General features: G+C 44.3%; 1 protein-coding gene across 3 annotated transcripts in view; it reads right to left on the reverse strand.

The window, feature by feature from the left end:
- YIPF1 (Yip1 domain family member 1) overlaps window positions 1-13,339 on the reverse strand; it is a 36,250-nt gene extending 22,911 nt beyond the window's left edge. For 2 of the 3 annotated variants that reach the window (XM_082614901.1, XM_082614903.1), the window contains exons 1-5: window positions 13,232-13,339; window positions 12,426-12,504; window positions 7,961-8,124; window positions 3,363-3,443; window positions 3,002-3,089 (exon numbers count right to left, since the gene is read on the reverse strand). In XM_082614901.1, the coding sequence (XP_082471027.1) occupies window positions 3,002-3,089; window positions 3,363-3,443; window positions 7,961-8,124; window positions 12,426-12,456 (364 nt within the window). In that variant the 5' untranslated portion in view covers window positions 12,457-12,504; window positions 13,232-13,339. Of the gene's footprint in view, window positions 1-3,001; window positions 3,090-3,362; window positions 3,444-7,960; window positions 8,125-12,425; window positions 12,505-12,873; window positions 12,946-13,231 lie in introns of all 3 variants that reach the window. The other variant, XM_082614902.1, reaches the window with a different exon arrangement.
- Between the last annotated feature and the right edge of the window lie 3,483 nt (window positions 13,340-16,822).

Here is a 16,822-nt window from a genome sequence, read left to right on the forward strand (position 1 = left end):
TATGCATTGAAATATTATCTCTGGTCTGTGGTTTATTTATTTATTACCTTGCTTATGGTTTATTTTGTGGTGTAGAAATTTTTATTTATTTTTTTGGCTGTGTTAGATCTTCGTTGCCATGCACGGGCTTTCTCTAGTTGTGGTGAGCGGGGGCTACTCTTCGATGTGGTGCGCGGGCTTCTCATTGTGGTGGCTTCTCTTGTTGCGGAGCACGGGCTCTAGGCGTGCAGGCTTCAGTAGTTGTGGCAGGTGGGCTCAGCAGTTGTGGCTTGCGGGCTCTAGAGCTCAGGCTCAGTAGCTGTGGTGCACGGGCTTAGCTGCTCCACAGCATGTGGGATCTTCCCGGGCCAGGGCTCGAACCCGTGTCCCTTGCATTGGCAGGCAGATTCTTAACCACTGCACTCCCAGGGAAGCCCAGAAATTTTAAATTTTAGTTTAAATGTAGTCAAATTCATCAGTCTTTCCCTCAGATTCTACAGACTGGCTCTTCTGTCATCTTGTTCCTGACCACTTTCCTCCAACCCACCCCACGAGGCCCAGCCCTCTCTGCTAGAAAACACTTTACCAATATTGTACCTTCTTTTTTTAACCATGTCTATGGGCTCATGAGATTAGTAGTGTTGTGGGAAGAAGGATGCTTTGGGTTCGTATCCTGGCCTTGTCACGAAAGACAGCCAAACACAGTGACGAAGAATATGGATTAGGAGCTACAGTGCTGATGTGAATCCTCCGCCACTTACTAGCTGCGTGATCTTAGGCCAGTTGCTAGACTTCTAGGCGACACAGTGTCCTCATCTACACAATGGGCATAATAACAGTACCTACCTCGTAAAGTTGGGGTTATTATGAAGATCACATGAGTTAGTTCGGGTTGTTCCCTGATAACAGTGTCTGGCATGTATCAAGCATATTCTATGTGTGTTTGCTATTATCGTTGTTGTTGCTGATGTTGTTGCTAACTCTGAGACTGTAGGCAGGCTGTCCTCCCCAAACCTCAATTTTTCTCTTTTGTAAGATAAGGCTACCTCGGAGCGTGGGAAATAAAACAGTGCTGAACTCCATGCTTGGCACCTGTTAGGTGCTCAACAAATGCTGGGTCCCTCTCTTCTTTCTCCTTGGGGATGGAGATCATGACTTTATCTTTGAATCCTCAGTCTCTAGCACAAAATAAAGGGCTCAAAAACTGTTTGAGTACCTACTCTGCACCAAGCCCTCTGCCTGGTGCTGATGACGTGGATTTCTCAGACACAGAGTCTGCTTCTCAAGAAGTTCTCAGGCTAGAAGTAAGGAAGAATGAGAGCTAGAAAGAAATGCCACCTTGGCAACCTTTAGCTGAGAGGCCTGGGCCAAGGCAATGGTTTTCACACTATGCTCACCGGAGCTCCAGGAATTCCATGGACATCTGGATGGAACTTCTGTGTGTGTCCCTGAGGGAGGAAGCTGAGTGGAAGGGAGACTTCCCTCAATCTCCATCAGAGCTGCTCCACTTTGACTGGTTTTAAACATTGGACATCCGTGCCATTTGATGAAAAGGTTCTGTAGCTTAAAAACACCAGTCTAATAGAATAAATGGGGGCCTTTACATAAAACTAAACTATGAGCTAGTTCTACTTTTTTTGGGGGGGGGCATGCTGTGCGACTTGTGGGATCTTAGTTCCAGGAACTGAACCCGTGGCCCCTGCAGTGGAAGCTCAGAGTCCTAACCACTGGGCCACCAGGGAATTCCCTACTTTTACTTTTTAACTGATGTATAGTTGATTTATAATATTACATAAGTTTCAAGTGTACAACACAGTGAGTCACAATTTTTAAAGGTTACATTCCATTTATAGTTATTATAAAATATTTGCTATATTCCCTGTGCTGCATAGTATATCCTTATAGCTTATTTATTTTATACTTAACCAGTTTGTACCTCTTAATCCCCTACCCCTTATCTTGCCCCTCCTCCCTTCCCTCTACCCACTGGTGACTACTAGCTTGTTCTCTATATCTGTGAGTCTGTATCTTTTTTGTTAGATTCACTAGTTTGTTTTAGTGTTTAGATTCCACATATAAGTGATACCATAAGCATCTGTCTTTCTCTGTCTGACATATTTCACTAAGCATTAACACCCTCCGAGTTCATCCATGATGTTGCAAATCTCAGTTTTAGTTTTCTCACATGGAAAACAGGGAAAAGAGCACTTAATACATAGCCTTGTTGAAAAGGATTAAAGAGTGTATGTAGTGACTGGCACACAATAGATTCTCCTGAATGCCTTTTCCTCTTATAATCAACAAGTATAATCACTCTAAAACTTAATGTTTAGGATTGAGCATATATATTACTGAACCCCACTGAGCACCAGCTTCCTCTTTTGAAAAACGGTGATAATAATACCTACCCAAAGGTTGATGCAAGAATTAAGTGTGCCCATGTGCACCAAGTCTTTCGTACAGCACCTGCAAACAGAAGCACTCAGAGCCGCCGGCTCTCTTCTCCCCTCAAACACAGGCCACCGTTGTTGGAACCCTTTCCTTCAGGATCACTGGATGGACCTCTGATCCCTTCTCGGATAGCAGGGAGGTCGGAATGACATTATCCCCTGGCCCATCCTCTTACAGACTTTCAAGGGGAAGCCAGCCTGTGCAGAGCTGGAACTCAGCACATCATGAATAAGCATGAGAGAAGCTCCTCCACACTCACCCCCACCAGGAAATCCTCTAAAATTAAAATCAACAATCTCCTCTAACACAAGTGACTTAACTTGTCTTGAATTTGTAATGTCATTTGAAGACTTTCAAAGGACATACTATTACTTGTCATCAGCGCATTAATAGAACATACAATTGCATTTTCTCCAAATTCTCTGCAACAGTTGCTATCAAAGCTCAGAAGAGTCAAATAAAACACCAGATGCCCCACCAAGAGTGCGCTTCTGCGACTTTCCAGGCAACCCGCACACTCACCTGAGCTTAGCTGGGACATGGAAAAGAATCAAAACAGCACTACACATACCATAGAGATCTGGGTTGCTGCGGATATACAACCTCACAAAGTTTTTTCCTGGTACTGGCAAAAGAGACCCCTTTATTCTGTCAAAGACCTGCAAAACAGCACAGCAGTTAAGTCTACTGAAGATTTTTTTCTTAAAGTTTAATAAGTTTGCCCTGCAAAATTGAAACTCAGTGATTACAGCTTTTATTATTTATTTAGTATTTTTTTATTATTTCATTTAGTATTTTCAAATGCTAATTGACCTTTTACTTTTGAAGACCATATCCAGTATATAAAACCTTTCACATTACTCGATTGTTTAACCATAGAAGAAACAAGTCTGCATTATATGACAAAAGAAAGGTAAATCTGGTTTACAAACCTGGTAAGTGTCTACATCAAAGAATGTTTGATAGTATTCAAATGTCCAGAAGGGGGAGCTTTTCTTCTGTCCAGCAAGTAACTGTCAGAGGTAAAATAAAAAACGTAATGAACACAGAAGCAATTTCCTTATTCTAGCTACCCAGAGAAAGAGAAAGAGAGAGGGTCTAATGGAAAATCAAGATGTACGAAAGACCAAACTCTTCTGCATTCATCAATCAATTTTACCACAGCCATGCCCAATTCTCAGCCGGACATAAAAGCATCAGCTCTGAAGACACACCAAAAGGTTTCAAATCCTGGTCCCTCCACCAGGGGATGGCTTCATCAAATCACTAGACTCATCTCAGTCTTCCTTATCTAAAAAGTACAGGTGGGCTTCCCTGGTGGCGCAGTGGTTGAGAGCCCCCCTGCCGATGCAGGGGACGCGGGTTCGTGCCCCGGTCTGGGAAGATCCCACATGCCGCGGAGCGGCTGGGCCCGTGGGCCATGGCCGCTGAGCCTGCGCGTCCAGAGCCTGTGCTCCGCAACGGGAGAGGCCACAACAGTGAGAGGCCCGTGTACCGCAAAAAAAAAAAGAAAAAAATTTAAAAAAAAAAAGTGCAGGTAACAAGATCTACCTTATAGGATAATAGGAAGGATTAGCTTAATTACTATGCAAAGCAACATATATATGTATATACACACACACAAACATGTACCTACAGAAGGCAGTCAGTGGAAATATCTTTTCCCCTTCCTCCACTTCAACATCCTCACTACTATCACCACCTGAATTCTCAAAAATCTGATATACTGACTCACTCTAAAGAATTAAAAACTTAAAATATACTGCTCTAACAGAAAACCAAACTTCCTATTTAGAAGAGGCGCACGAGGAAGGCCATGCCTGCACCGAGAGCACAGCTCTCTACAGAAGAATGCACGCCCCATGCCAGGAAGTGTGACGGCCATCCTCAGGTATCTGAAGAGGATTCATGCAGCAAAAAGTACAGATGCACTCTAAGGACCTCTGCAAGATGAGGGAAGGTACTATAGGCAGATATGTTTTGTTCACTATAAAGGAAAATTTTCCCCATTAAAGTTTTCCAAAAGTGGTAGGGGCTGCTTTACATGGTCATGAGCAGCCTGCTCCTAGAGGTATTCAAGTGCTGTCTTTCTGACATACCACGGACAGCATTAATATCTTGAGAGGGAAGCTGAAATACAGTAAGTCCCCTATATACGAACAAGTTCCATGCCGAGAGTGCGTTTGGAAATCCAATTTGTTCCTAAGTCCGACAAAGTTAGCCTAGGTGCCCAACAAACACAATCAGCTATATAGTACTGCACTGTAATAGGTTTATAATACTTTTCACACAAATAATACATGAAAAACAAACACAAAAAATAAAGAAAACTTTTTTTTTTTTTTTTTTTTTTTTTTTTTGCAGTACGCGGGCCTCTCACTGTTGTGGCCTCTCCTGTTGTGGAGCACAGGCTCTGGACGGACGCACAGGCTCAGCAGCCATGGCTCACGGGCCCAGCCGCTCTGCAGCATGTGGGATCTTCGCAGACCGGGGCACGAACCTGTGTCCCCTGCATCAGCAGGCGGACTCTCAACCACTGCACCACCAGGGAAGCCCAAGAAAACATTTTTAATCTTACAGTACAATACCTTGAAAAGTACAGTAGTACAGTATAACAGCTGGCATACAGGGGCTGGCATCGAGTGAACAGGCAAGAAGAGTTACTGACTGGAGGAGGGAGAGGAGGTGGGAGATGGTAGAGCTGAAGGATCTTCAGCAATAGGACACGGAGGGCAAGGTGCAATTTCACTCACTCCTGCCACTGATGGCACAGGTTCTGGTTCCTTGCTGGATTCAATTCTATCTACCCTCTTAAAAAAATGATCCAGTGATGTCTGGGTAGTACTGTACCAGCTATATCACCGCTGCTTTTACGCTTGCTTCTGGACATCCTGGGCTTGAAATAAAGATACTGTACTCTATACAGTACTGTACAGTAAAGTTCACAAAAGCACAAACACTTGTAGAGGATGCACGCATGTGACAATGTACGCCAGACACATGAACTTACATGACTGGACATGCGAACACACGTTCGAATCTTTGAAAGTTCGCAACTTGAAGGTTCATATGTAGGGGACTTACTGTAGAGGAAACTGTAGATTCTTTCCAACTCTAATATTGCAAGATACTGAACACCAGAGACCCATGTTCCATAAGCTAGGTCAAGAAATTCTGTCACTATCATAGAATATTGGTAACCTCTCCCCGATTCCCTGACGAAATTAAGATAACGAATAAAATGTTTTCAGTTTTAAGATTTTTTTCCCCTATACAATGCTTCTTAAACTTTTGATGGCTGCTGTTGTTCAGTGTGATGGTAAATTTTATGTGTCAACTTGGCTGGGCCATGATGCCCAGATAGTTGATCAAACATTGTTCTGGATGTTTCTGTAAGGGTGTTTTTGGATGAGCTTTACATTTAAATTGGTGGACTTTTTGAATAAAGCAGATTGCCCTCCATAATGTGGGTGGACCACAGCCAATCAGGTGAAGGCCTGAATAGAACCAAAGGCTGACCCCCTGAGCAAGAGGGACTCCTCCAGCAGATGCCCTCAGACTTCATCTGCAATATCAGCTCTTCCTACTTCTCCAGCACAATGCCTTTGGATTCAAATTCTCTTTCCTGAGTCTCCAGCCTGCCAGCATCCTCCATCAGATTTTGGACTCACCAAGCATCCACAATCATGTGAACCAATTCAAAAAAAAGTAAATCTCTTTCTCTACATATACATATCCTATTGATCTATTTCTCTGGAGAACCGTAACTAATTAATACACTCAGTTATACTAAAAATCATTCCTATATCCTGAGGGTGCCAACAACTTTGATAAGCACTTAACATACACTACTCTAATACAGAGGGACTCAGAGTACCTTGGTTTAAAGTTCCATCTGCACCTGCCAGCTGTGTGTCCTGGGGCAAGTCACTTAAAATCTGTGCCTCAGGTTTCTCATTTACAAAATGAAGCTAAGAATAGTTCCTTGCATATAGGGTTGTTTTAAGGATTAAATGAGATGATCCAAGTAAGGAACTTTAAACGGTACCTGGCAGCTATTAAAAACTGAGTAAATATTAGCTGTTGTGATGATAATGATGACAAGAGTCAGTATACTATTTTCTTATATTTCCAATGAGGAAGTCCAGGTTTAGGGAAATTAAAGTACCTTATCCAAGACCACAGAGCTACTACTACTGGCCAGACCTGGATTCAAACTCAGGCTCCTAAGTCTGAGCTCTTGCCACAATATCTAGTATACAATGCTATTTAATTTGACATACACTTTGGTACTTATTTTGCTATTTCATGGAGTTCCACGAAGAGCACTTGCCCCTCCACTATTTCATGAGCCTGTGAACACACTGCTATAAACTGAGTACTCCTCTAGTGAATCACAATCATGATCCATTTATAAAATATTACTAGAAATACTGTTTTTCTGGAATGCACCAACAGTGTACATGGAAGTAAATTTTTGTGATCAAAAACAGCTCTGATATTCAAAATTCAACCAGATGCAGAAACCTAGAACTCTCAGTAGAATCCTCCCTCTCTTCCTCACCCCTTTTCCACCAAGTCCTAGTGAGCCCATCTGCTAAACATCTGTATCCAGTTCTAGCTCAGGCCACTTCACCAGTCTCCTACCTGGTTTTCTGGCCTCTAGTCCGTCTCCCACCAATTCATACTCCACAGGGCCCTGTATCTTAAATATCTTTAAACGTCTCTGGTCATATTGTTTAAAATCTTTCAATGGCTCCCAATGGTTTTCAGAATACAATTCATACTCAGAGGGTTGAGTCCTTGCCTATCTGTGAGCCTCATCTCCTGTCTTCACTTATATTTTGCTCCCAACGTACATGAAGATGGAAGATGTGCTTTCTGTACCATGTTCTTTCATGCCTCTGTGACTTCACCAAAACTGTTCCCTTTGCCCAGATCACCCTTCCACACCTTCTTCCCGGGTTCGCCTATTCTTTCAACAAGATTCAGTTTAAGTGTCACTGCCTCCAGGAAGCCTTCTGTAACCCCCTTCTCTCTGCTCCCACAACCCCAGCGTGTTTCCCATGGGTAACAATGGTCTGTTTGCTTGTCTGTTTCTCCCCCAAGGCAGATTTACCTTGATCTACATGATTTACCTTCGTGTCGCCACTGCTTGGCATTCTACCTGGCACACAGGAGACAGATAAATGCATGAGTGAGGTTTTTAAAAGTTAAAAGAGTAAGCTGGGACGAAGTGAGATAGTGGCATAGACTTATATACACTACCAAAGGTAAAACAGATAGCTAGTGGGAAGCAGCTGCATAGCACAGGGAGATCAGCTCGGTGCTTTGTGACTGCCTAGAGGGATGGGATAGGGCGGGTGGGAGGGAGACGCAAGAGGGAGGAGATATGGGGATATATGTATGTGTAGAGCTGATTCACTTTGTTATAAAGCAGAAACTAACACACCATTGTAAAGCAATTATACTCCAATAAAGATGTTAAAAAAATTAAAAGAAAAAAACAATTTAAAAGACAAGTTCAAACCTCAGTTTTGTCAGAGTCATCATTTCCTAGTAACTCATCATCCTCTTCTCTCCCTGAGCCTCCTGGGGCTCCTGGCTGGTGTTTTGGGGTTTCACCAGGATCCTCAATGCTTATTGTGGTGGCATCTGGGTTTGCTGCTAGAGAACTGGCTGCATCACCAAATTCTGAAATCAATTAGAGTACAAGGGTATCAGTGACCTTACCCACACTGGAAATGCCATACTTTTAATTTAAAGACAAGCTGTTACAACCTCAGCTTTGCTACAGACCCTATCTGAGACAAGTGGCAAAAGGCTCTGAAAAAAATCTCATCTAGAAATCAAGCTGACAAAGAAAAATGATTATGAAAACAACAGAATTTGAAGTCAGACCAGAATTTTAGTCCTGGCTCAGTTACTTACTAAGTATTCAAGCCTGAGTAAGTAACTTAACCTCTATAAGCTCCAGTGTTCTCATCTATACGATGGGGAGAATAATATTTGTTTTCAGGAATTTTGGGAAAGTTAGGAATATTACTTAAGTAAAGCCCTTAGCAGAGTGCCTGGCCCGTAGCAAGTAACCAATCTAACCCTCTCTTCTTTGATTCAAGTTCAAAAAAACTTAATGGAAGTTATTTTTTCCAATAAGTCCTATGTAATCACTACAGAACACACGAGGACAAAAATGAAAGCAGAAACAACAGAATAAAAATCACTCTTAGTCCCATCCACATAAAAGCAAACACTATTAACTTCCGGTATATTTCCTTTTCTCTATAGAGTAGATTCATGCCAGGGATGACCATTCACTCAACAAATATTTACTGCGTGCCTACAGTGCACCAAGTGCTGAATTAGGATGTGACAGTACTATGTAAACAATGCTGTACCCTGCTCCATCTGCCAGGGATTATATAAGAAATTATTTTTTTCATATTATATCAGTCTTTAAAATGATCAGTTGGGCTTCCCTGGTGGCACAGTGGTTGAGAGTCCACCTGCCGATGCAGGGGACACGGGTTCGTGCCCCGGTCCGGGAAGATCGCACATGCCGCGGAGCGGCTGGGCCCGTGAGCCATGGCCGCTGAGCCTGCGCGTCCGGAGCCTGTGCTCCGCAACGGGAGAGGCCACAACAGTGAGAGAGGCCCGCGTACCGCAAAAAAAAAAAAAAAAAAAAAAAAGATCAGTTACGTGGCTACATAACAGTTCATCAGCTGGAGGTGGGAACAGTGGGAGAGAGACACCACAAGTTAACACAATTATTCCACTGTTACTGGATGTTTGGGTGCTTCTCGTTTTTCATTAGTACAGGTAACACTGCAGGGAGCATCTCTGAGGAGAAAGCTTTGGGGTTATTGCCTTAGTATGAGCATTATCAGTGCGATCACCAGGTCAAAGGGCACGGACCATTTTTAAGGCTCTTGAGCCATACTGCTAAACTGTTCTCCCAAAGAACCTCACCTATTCATGTCCACCAGCAATGACTGTGACTTCCTGTCTCTGGGCATCCTAACAAACTTTATTTAGCCACTCTCAGATAAAATTTAGGGCAGCTGTGGAATTTGGCAGGACTCAGCAAGGATGCCAGCAGGGCACCACTGTGACACTACAATCACGGCAGTAGGATGGGGCTCTTGGATAATCGAGCCCGATCTTACTGCCTGTCAGCTACGCTAATAGTTTTATGGAGATAATTAAAGTGACTGAAATGAATAAGGTGGCTGATCCGTAACAACTACTCAAGCTTCAGTCTCCCATGTTTTGGCAGCATGAGGCTCTGGAATGAGAGGGTCCTCTGTTTAAGATAAGACTCTAGCACTCCATGACCTTGGGCAAATCACCCCATACCTCTGAGTCTCTGTTTCTCTAAAAAGTAGAAAATACTTATCTCGCAGAGAGATTCTGAGGATGATATGAGATAATAATAAATACTGTTATCGCTATCATTTACTGACTGGACAAGGCACTGACATTTAAAAAGATGGTTATAACTTTGCCTGAAGGAATCAGTCTAAGGAAGATATATTTAAGTTTCATATTTTTAAGACAGTAGTTTACCAGGGGAAAGGACATGCCAGAAGGAGGAACAGAGAGTGTCACTTTAGACGTAACAAGTCCAAAGAGGTTCAAGAGATGATAACTCATCTAGTTGATGGGATTAGGAAAGGCTACTTGAAGAAGCTGCCGTATGAGAAGGATGGCCAGAAGCAGTGGGGATGGCATCTCAGGCAAAGGGTATGGGATGAGCAAGACCCAGAAGACAGAAAATGTGTTCCGTGTGTGAAGAACAGCAGATGGAAAGTCTGATTTTGATGTAGGATGTGTGTACCTCACACATGATGACTATTCACATGTTCTGCTCTGTATTAGTTATTCTTGTCCATCTCAGTGCCTTGAGGGCAAGATTGGTATGCTTCTTATTTCTGCCACCAACATTATCTGCTTCTACATCCTATGCTATGTTTTGCCTCTATTCCTTTCCTGACATAATGTCTCCCACCTGCAGGGCCCTGACCTTCACTTTTTCATTTAACACTACCATTTTTCCTCGGAGAAGCTTTCCATGACCCCCACAGCATCCTGTGTTCTTCTTTTCTAAAGAGCCAAGTCTTTAACATGGTGTATAAAGTCCTGTGTGACTTGGCTCCTGCTTCCTCTCAAACCTCACCTTGTGACAGGCCTCCCCCACCATCTGTGCTCTGGTATACTGGCCTTCTTTTAATTCCTTGGGAAAGAAAATGAAACAGACTTCCTCCCTTCTCAAGTACTCCGCACGTGCTGTTCTTTACCCTTGAACTTTCTTGCACTGTACTCCCAGATAGGATGACCAAGGAAGGCCTCTGGAATGAAGTGAGATTTGAGCAGAGCAAGGGAACAAGCCATGTGGCTATCTGGACTAAAAATGTCCCAAACAGAAGGATGGCTCAAAAGCCCTAAGCTGTTAGTGTACCTGGCGTCTAGGAGGGACAGTGATGAGGCCCATGTGGGTAGGCAGAGAGAAAGGGCTAGAGTAGCAGGAGATGAAATCAGAGGCAGCAGAGGCCTGGATCATGTAGGGCCTCCTAAGCACAGAAAGGGCTCTGTCTTCCACTCCTAGTGAGATGGGAGCCACTGGAAGTTTCAGAAGGAATGACATAACCTGACTTGGTTTTAAAGGTCTACTCTGGCTGCAAAATACAGACTGTAGGGGGTAAGGGAGGATGCAGGAAGACCTGAAGGAAGGTAAGGGCTATAATCCAGACATGAGGTGATGGTGACCTTGAGCACGGTGGGATAGTGGATGAGGTGGCGAGAAGTGGTCAGATATTGGTTGTATTTTGCAGATGGAACTGATAGTATTGGCTGATGAAGTGGATATCTCTTTAAACATCGTATCGCTTCCTTAGATAGTAGTAAGATAGCGTAGGTGGTGATGCCTGGGTTCAAACCCTGCTTTACCACTTACTATAACCTTTAAGCAAATGACTTAATTTTCCTGTGTTTCAGTTTCCTCATTGGTAAAATAGGGAGAATAAAATAACTATTTCAGGGCTTCCCTGGTGGCGCAGTGATTGAGAGTCCGCCTGCCGATACAGGGGACACAGGTTCGAGCCCCGGTCCGGGAAGATCCCACATGCTGCGGAGCAGCTGGGCCCGTGAGCCATGGCCGCTGAGCCTGCGCGTCCGGAGCCTGTGCTCTGCAGCGGGAGAGGCCACAACAGTGAGAGGCCCGCATACCGCAAAAAAAAACCCAAAAAACAAAAAACAAAAAAGCTATTTCATAAAGTTGACATAAGGAGTAAATGAGTAAATATTTGTAAAGCACTTAGAACACTGCCTGCCATTTAGGAAATACTATACAAGTGTTTACAAGGCAAATGAGCATTCGTCAATCCCCAGCTTAAGTCAGGCTCTGGGTTATGAGTTATGAACTTTTCCTCCAGCACTTCCATAGTTTATAGATATATATTTAAATGATCATTTAACAAATAAATGTCTCCCTCACTAGACTGAGAGCTTCATAAGGGAAGAAACTGTTCACTCTTCTACCCTGGTAACTAGAACAATTGCCTGGTTCATGGTCACACTCATGAGAGATTTACTGAGTCAGTGAAGGAATGACCTGATCACATTTCATTATAATTATCTTTTTACACTTTTATCTACTCTACCAGTGTAAAAAACTTCTCCTTTATCTTTTGATCTCCTGTATCTAGTAGAATTCTAAGCACAAAATAGGTGCTCAATAAATGCGTGTTGAACTAAAGCAAGAACTCTATAAACATTTTCTGTAATCACTGCACTAAATTTATATTACCAATCTGAAGGGCTGTTTGGCAAAAAAGAACAGCTGGTGTGAACAAATAGAATAACCTGAGTGTGGCAAACATTCTTTTACCAAGATATCTGAAGTAATCTTCTTTAATATATGCACCAGCATAGCAACGGAAATTCTGCTGTGACTGCAGAAATACTGATCATAAAAGGTGGGCACCCAACGGATGTACCTTCAAACTGCAAGTCATCTACAGCTGCCATTCAGCCAAGGGTCTTCTCCCAATTATTAGGAAGATAATTTACAGAGGTCTAAAAAGGAAAAATAAATAAATTTCATACGATAACATAAAAAAAAATCTACAAACGAATCTTATTTCAGCATTAGAAATGGTATTGCTTTTCCTTGCGTCCTTTTTTAGTGGGATCCGATAGGTTTATATAAAGATAACCATTTAGCATCAGATACTATTAAAACGGTTATAAAAAAACTAATGGTGGGGGGCTCCATTGGTTCCATGCAATCTCACTGTGTGGGTTTTTAAGGGCCAGGTGCAGTCTGGAGATGGAAGGATGAGGAAGGGGAGGCTGGGGTTTGAGAGAGGTGGCTATGAGGGCAGTGGAGAGCAAAGGAAGTCAGCCTAGCCAGTGGTTAAGGGCACAGGCTCTGGAGTCACAGACCTGGGTTTGATTCCCGATTCTGCTGCTTCTGGCCGTAAGACTGTGGGCTCCTGGGGGCCTCAATTTCCTCATCTGTAAAATGGGTTCATAATTGTACCTACTCACACATTGTTGGGTGCCATTAACTGAGGCAAGTAAGTGTAAGGCGCTTAGTGCACAGCGAAGCAATTAGTAGGCACTGGAGTGATGGGGACCCTACAGCCTGGGGCACCGTGAGTCCAGGACGGTCTGGGAAAGCGCTGCCCAAGAAGCACGGACAGTGTTTTAGGAGGAGAAGCTGGGCCGCAGCGGCCCGGGTGAGCAGGAGATCCCGAGCTCCCTCAGTCCCGGGCCGGCCCCACAGACCCCGCCACCTCACCTCGCGGGGCTCGGCGTCCAGCTGGTGCCAGGAATCCTCGGGCCTCAGATTCTGCGCGCAGGCTCTGGCCCCGCCGAGTTGCCGGAAACCGGAGATCCGGGGGGCAGACCTTCTCCACCTCCTCCGGGCAGAGTCCCGCCTCCTTAAAAAGACAGCAGCTCCCGGAGACGCCGCTTCCCGAGACCTCAGCGGGCAACTGCACCAAAGCTCGCTCCCTCCGCGGCCCCTCGAAGGGCGAGGCTTCGGCTCTTAAAGAGGCAGGTGGCGTCGGGCGGACCGGTGGGGACGTGGAGAGCGTCCGCCTCGGCTCACCTCGCTCCGGGGACGAGGGGCGCAGAGAATTCTCTGGAGAGTGGGGTTTACTTTATGTTTGGTTATACCTCTTTTCTTATTGAAATATAAAGTAGCGTAACGGAAGACGATTGTGAAAAGGAAAAAATGTCATCAATCCCCCCATTCTTTTTTGGCCATAAAAATTTAATTAACCAGTGAAGGAGAACGAGTCAATTAGTTTTTGAGTGTTGAATCAGTGATCTAGGGAAGGATGATGTCTGTTCCTAGGGACACCCCCGTAAGTGTGGTAATTTGTTCCTTCGCTCCTTCGACGGTCTACCTTATGTTCTTGGGGCAGTGAGGGGTGACTGGAGATTGGCCTCACTCCCCGCTCTGTCCCCGCCTCGGCATCTGACCACCACCTTGACTACAGCAGGGGCCCAGTAAACGACGGTGAAGTTGCACTGAGTGAGCCGGTGAGAAACATTTTGCCCCGCCGCCAGTCTTTGCTTGGTTATCACCTATACATCCCTCCAGATGTCGGTACCCTTTCCTCCTCCTAGGGAAAGCCTGCCTTCGCCTCCCAGGGCTCCTTTTGCGCCCATAGTCCCCTGTGCTTGCTTAAACCGTGGCAGTTGTTATTGTTTGCCCATCTTTGCCGGCGTGGGAGTGCTTTGGGGGGAAGGATCAGGAATGACTCTGGCCTCCAGGTCCTCAAGGCAGCCCAGAACCAGGGACACGATAGTTGTTCACTGAAGGTTAATTGTAGAGCGATCAAGTTCTGGCTGTCTGAGCAGCATAAGCCAAATTCACTGCCTACACAAGGTGGAACCTTTGACTTTGGCCTCACTACACTGGGCCCTTATGGTCAATGGGAATGGCTTATTACATCTGACTAATAAAATAGTTACACACATATGGAGCGTATTTATTGAACTGACATTGTGATCAGTTTATACATGCAGATCCGTAATTCTCAGAACAATCCAGCAAGCTTGAGGTGATTATCCTCATTTTATAAAGAGAAAGCTGAGGTTAGCGTATGTATGTGCAGGGTACTTTGGTTGATTGTGTACCAAGAATGAATTGCAATGCACAAATTCGGTGTGCAAATGTATCAAACACTTCTCATGCCCCATGGCAGATCCTCTTGGCTTCATCAACTGCTTATTTCACCACCACTGATCTTATTCCAGCTTCAGCAGCTATAACCTAAGTGAGCTTCACCTCAAGTCCATAACTCAGGCTTCTCGCTTTCTGCATCAGGGCTTGTGTCTTGATACCTTGGGATTATGGGACTGCTTGAACCGTTCAGCACTGGGACAGGTGCAAGCCAGAAGTGGGGAAGTGGGGAGTGGTCAGTGCCTTATGGGACAAATCTTTGACCGATGGAGTCAGTAACTGATGAATACATGCTTCTCTCTTTTTCCCCTCAGACTCTCTTCAGATATTTCATACAGCTTTCAAACTGTCTTGCAGGATCAAACAATCAGATGCCTTTGGAAGTGGCCAATTTGACTAGATAATTCTTTGTAGAGCACCCTCAACAAAGAATTGCACCCTTGCACTGGCTCTCCTTCCTCCCCTCCGCCATTGCATTGCAATTCACCCTTGCAATGGCTCTCCTTTCTCCTCTGTTTTACAACTCCTGTCCTTCACTCCTGATCCTTGGACTCACACTTGCCAATAGAGTACTCACATGAGATGAGGAACCCACGCTAAGGCATGTTGGTACCAAGAGTGGCCCCAGAAAGCAGCCCTCAGGATGGAATTTTGGAACTGGACTGCTCACCAGTCAGATGGCAACAACAACCCCATTGCTAGTGATAAGTGTGTGTGTGTCGGGCGGGGGGGCAGTGATAACACCTAGACTATATATTTCTTCTCTTGGAAACAGAAGTAAAAGTTTTATTGATATATTAATTATAATGATATGTAAGTTTTGGCCCAAAACAAGACAAGAATCAAAGATCACTATACCGGTTTAACTAAAACAGCAATTCTCAACTGGGGACTCTTTTGCTCCCAGGGATATTTGGCAATATGTGAAGACTTTTTTTTTTTTTTTTTTTAAAGAATTTTATTGGGATTTCTCTGGTGGCGCAGTGGTTAGGAATCCGCCTGCCAACGTAGGGGACACGGGTTCGATCCCTGGTCGGGGAAGATCCCACATACTGTGGAGCAACTAAGCCCGTGCGCCACAACTACTGAGCCTGCGCTCTAGAGCCCACACGCCGCAACTGCTGAAGCCTGTACCCTCTAGGGCCCACGCTCTGCAGGATGAGAAGCCCACGCACTGCAGCGACGAGTAGCCCCCGCTCGAGGCAACTAGAGAAGGCCCGCGTGCATCAGTGAAGACCCAAAGCAGCAAAAAAAATTAAAAAATAAAAACCATCATTCACTCTAAAAAAAATAATTTTATTGGCATATAGTTGATTTACAATGTTGTGTTAGTTTCAGGTGTACAGCAAAGTGATTCAGCTACATATATATATATATATATATATATATATTCATCTTTTTCAGATTCTTTTCCCATATAGGTTATTACAGAATATTGAGTAGAGTTCCCTGTGCTATACAGTAGGTCCTTGTTGGTTATCTATTTTATATATAGTAGTGTGTGTATGTTAATCCCAAGCTCCTAATTTATCCCTCCCCTGCACGTTTCCCCTTTGGTAACCATAAGGTTGTTTTCAAAATCTGTGAGTCTGTTTCTGTTTTGTAAATAAGTTTGTTTATACCATTTTTTTAGAGTCCACAGATGAGTGATCATGATATTTGTCTTCCTCTGCCTGACTTATGAAGGCATTTTTGATTGTCATGACTTGTGAGGTGCTACTGGCCAGGGTGCTTCTAAACGTCCTACAATGCACAGGATAGCCCTTCTCAACAAAGAATTATCTAGTTCAAAATGTCGATGGTGTCAAGGTTGAAAAACTCTGAGCTCAAAATGTTCATATTTCTTTAACTCATCTGTCCAACTATGGTAAGGAAGGTGAGCCCAGCTGATGATACTAATTAGAGCTCTAACTGCTCTGCGAGGGAAATGAACCAGTGAGAGAGAACCCACCCCACCCTCACCTAGACAGAATGGGGGAAGAATGCGGGAGGAAGAGAAGCAGAGGAGCAAGCCTTACTTTGATGGACAGGGATGGGGGTGGAGGGGACGGTCTGAAAAGTATGAGCCTTGTTAGATGCTGCATGTGATCCTGACAGAGCCCCCTGGCTTTCCGCAGGGGAAAGCTGGTGACCCCACAGCTGAGCCATGCTCCAGAAAGTGTCTCCAACACCTGCTGAGTGTTACCCATCCCAGGG

This window comes from Mesoplodon mirus, assembly GCF_964341445.2.
Source record: "Mesoplodon mirus genome assembly, chromosome: 3".
Classification (NCBI taxonomy): domain Eukaryota; kingdom Metazoa; phylum Chordata; class Mammalia; order Artiodactyla; family Ziphiidae; genus Mesoplodon; species Mesoplodon mirus.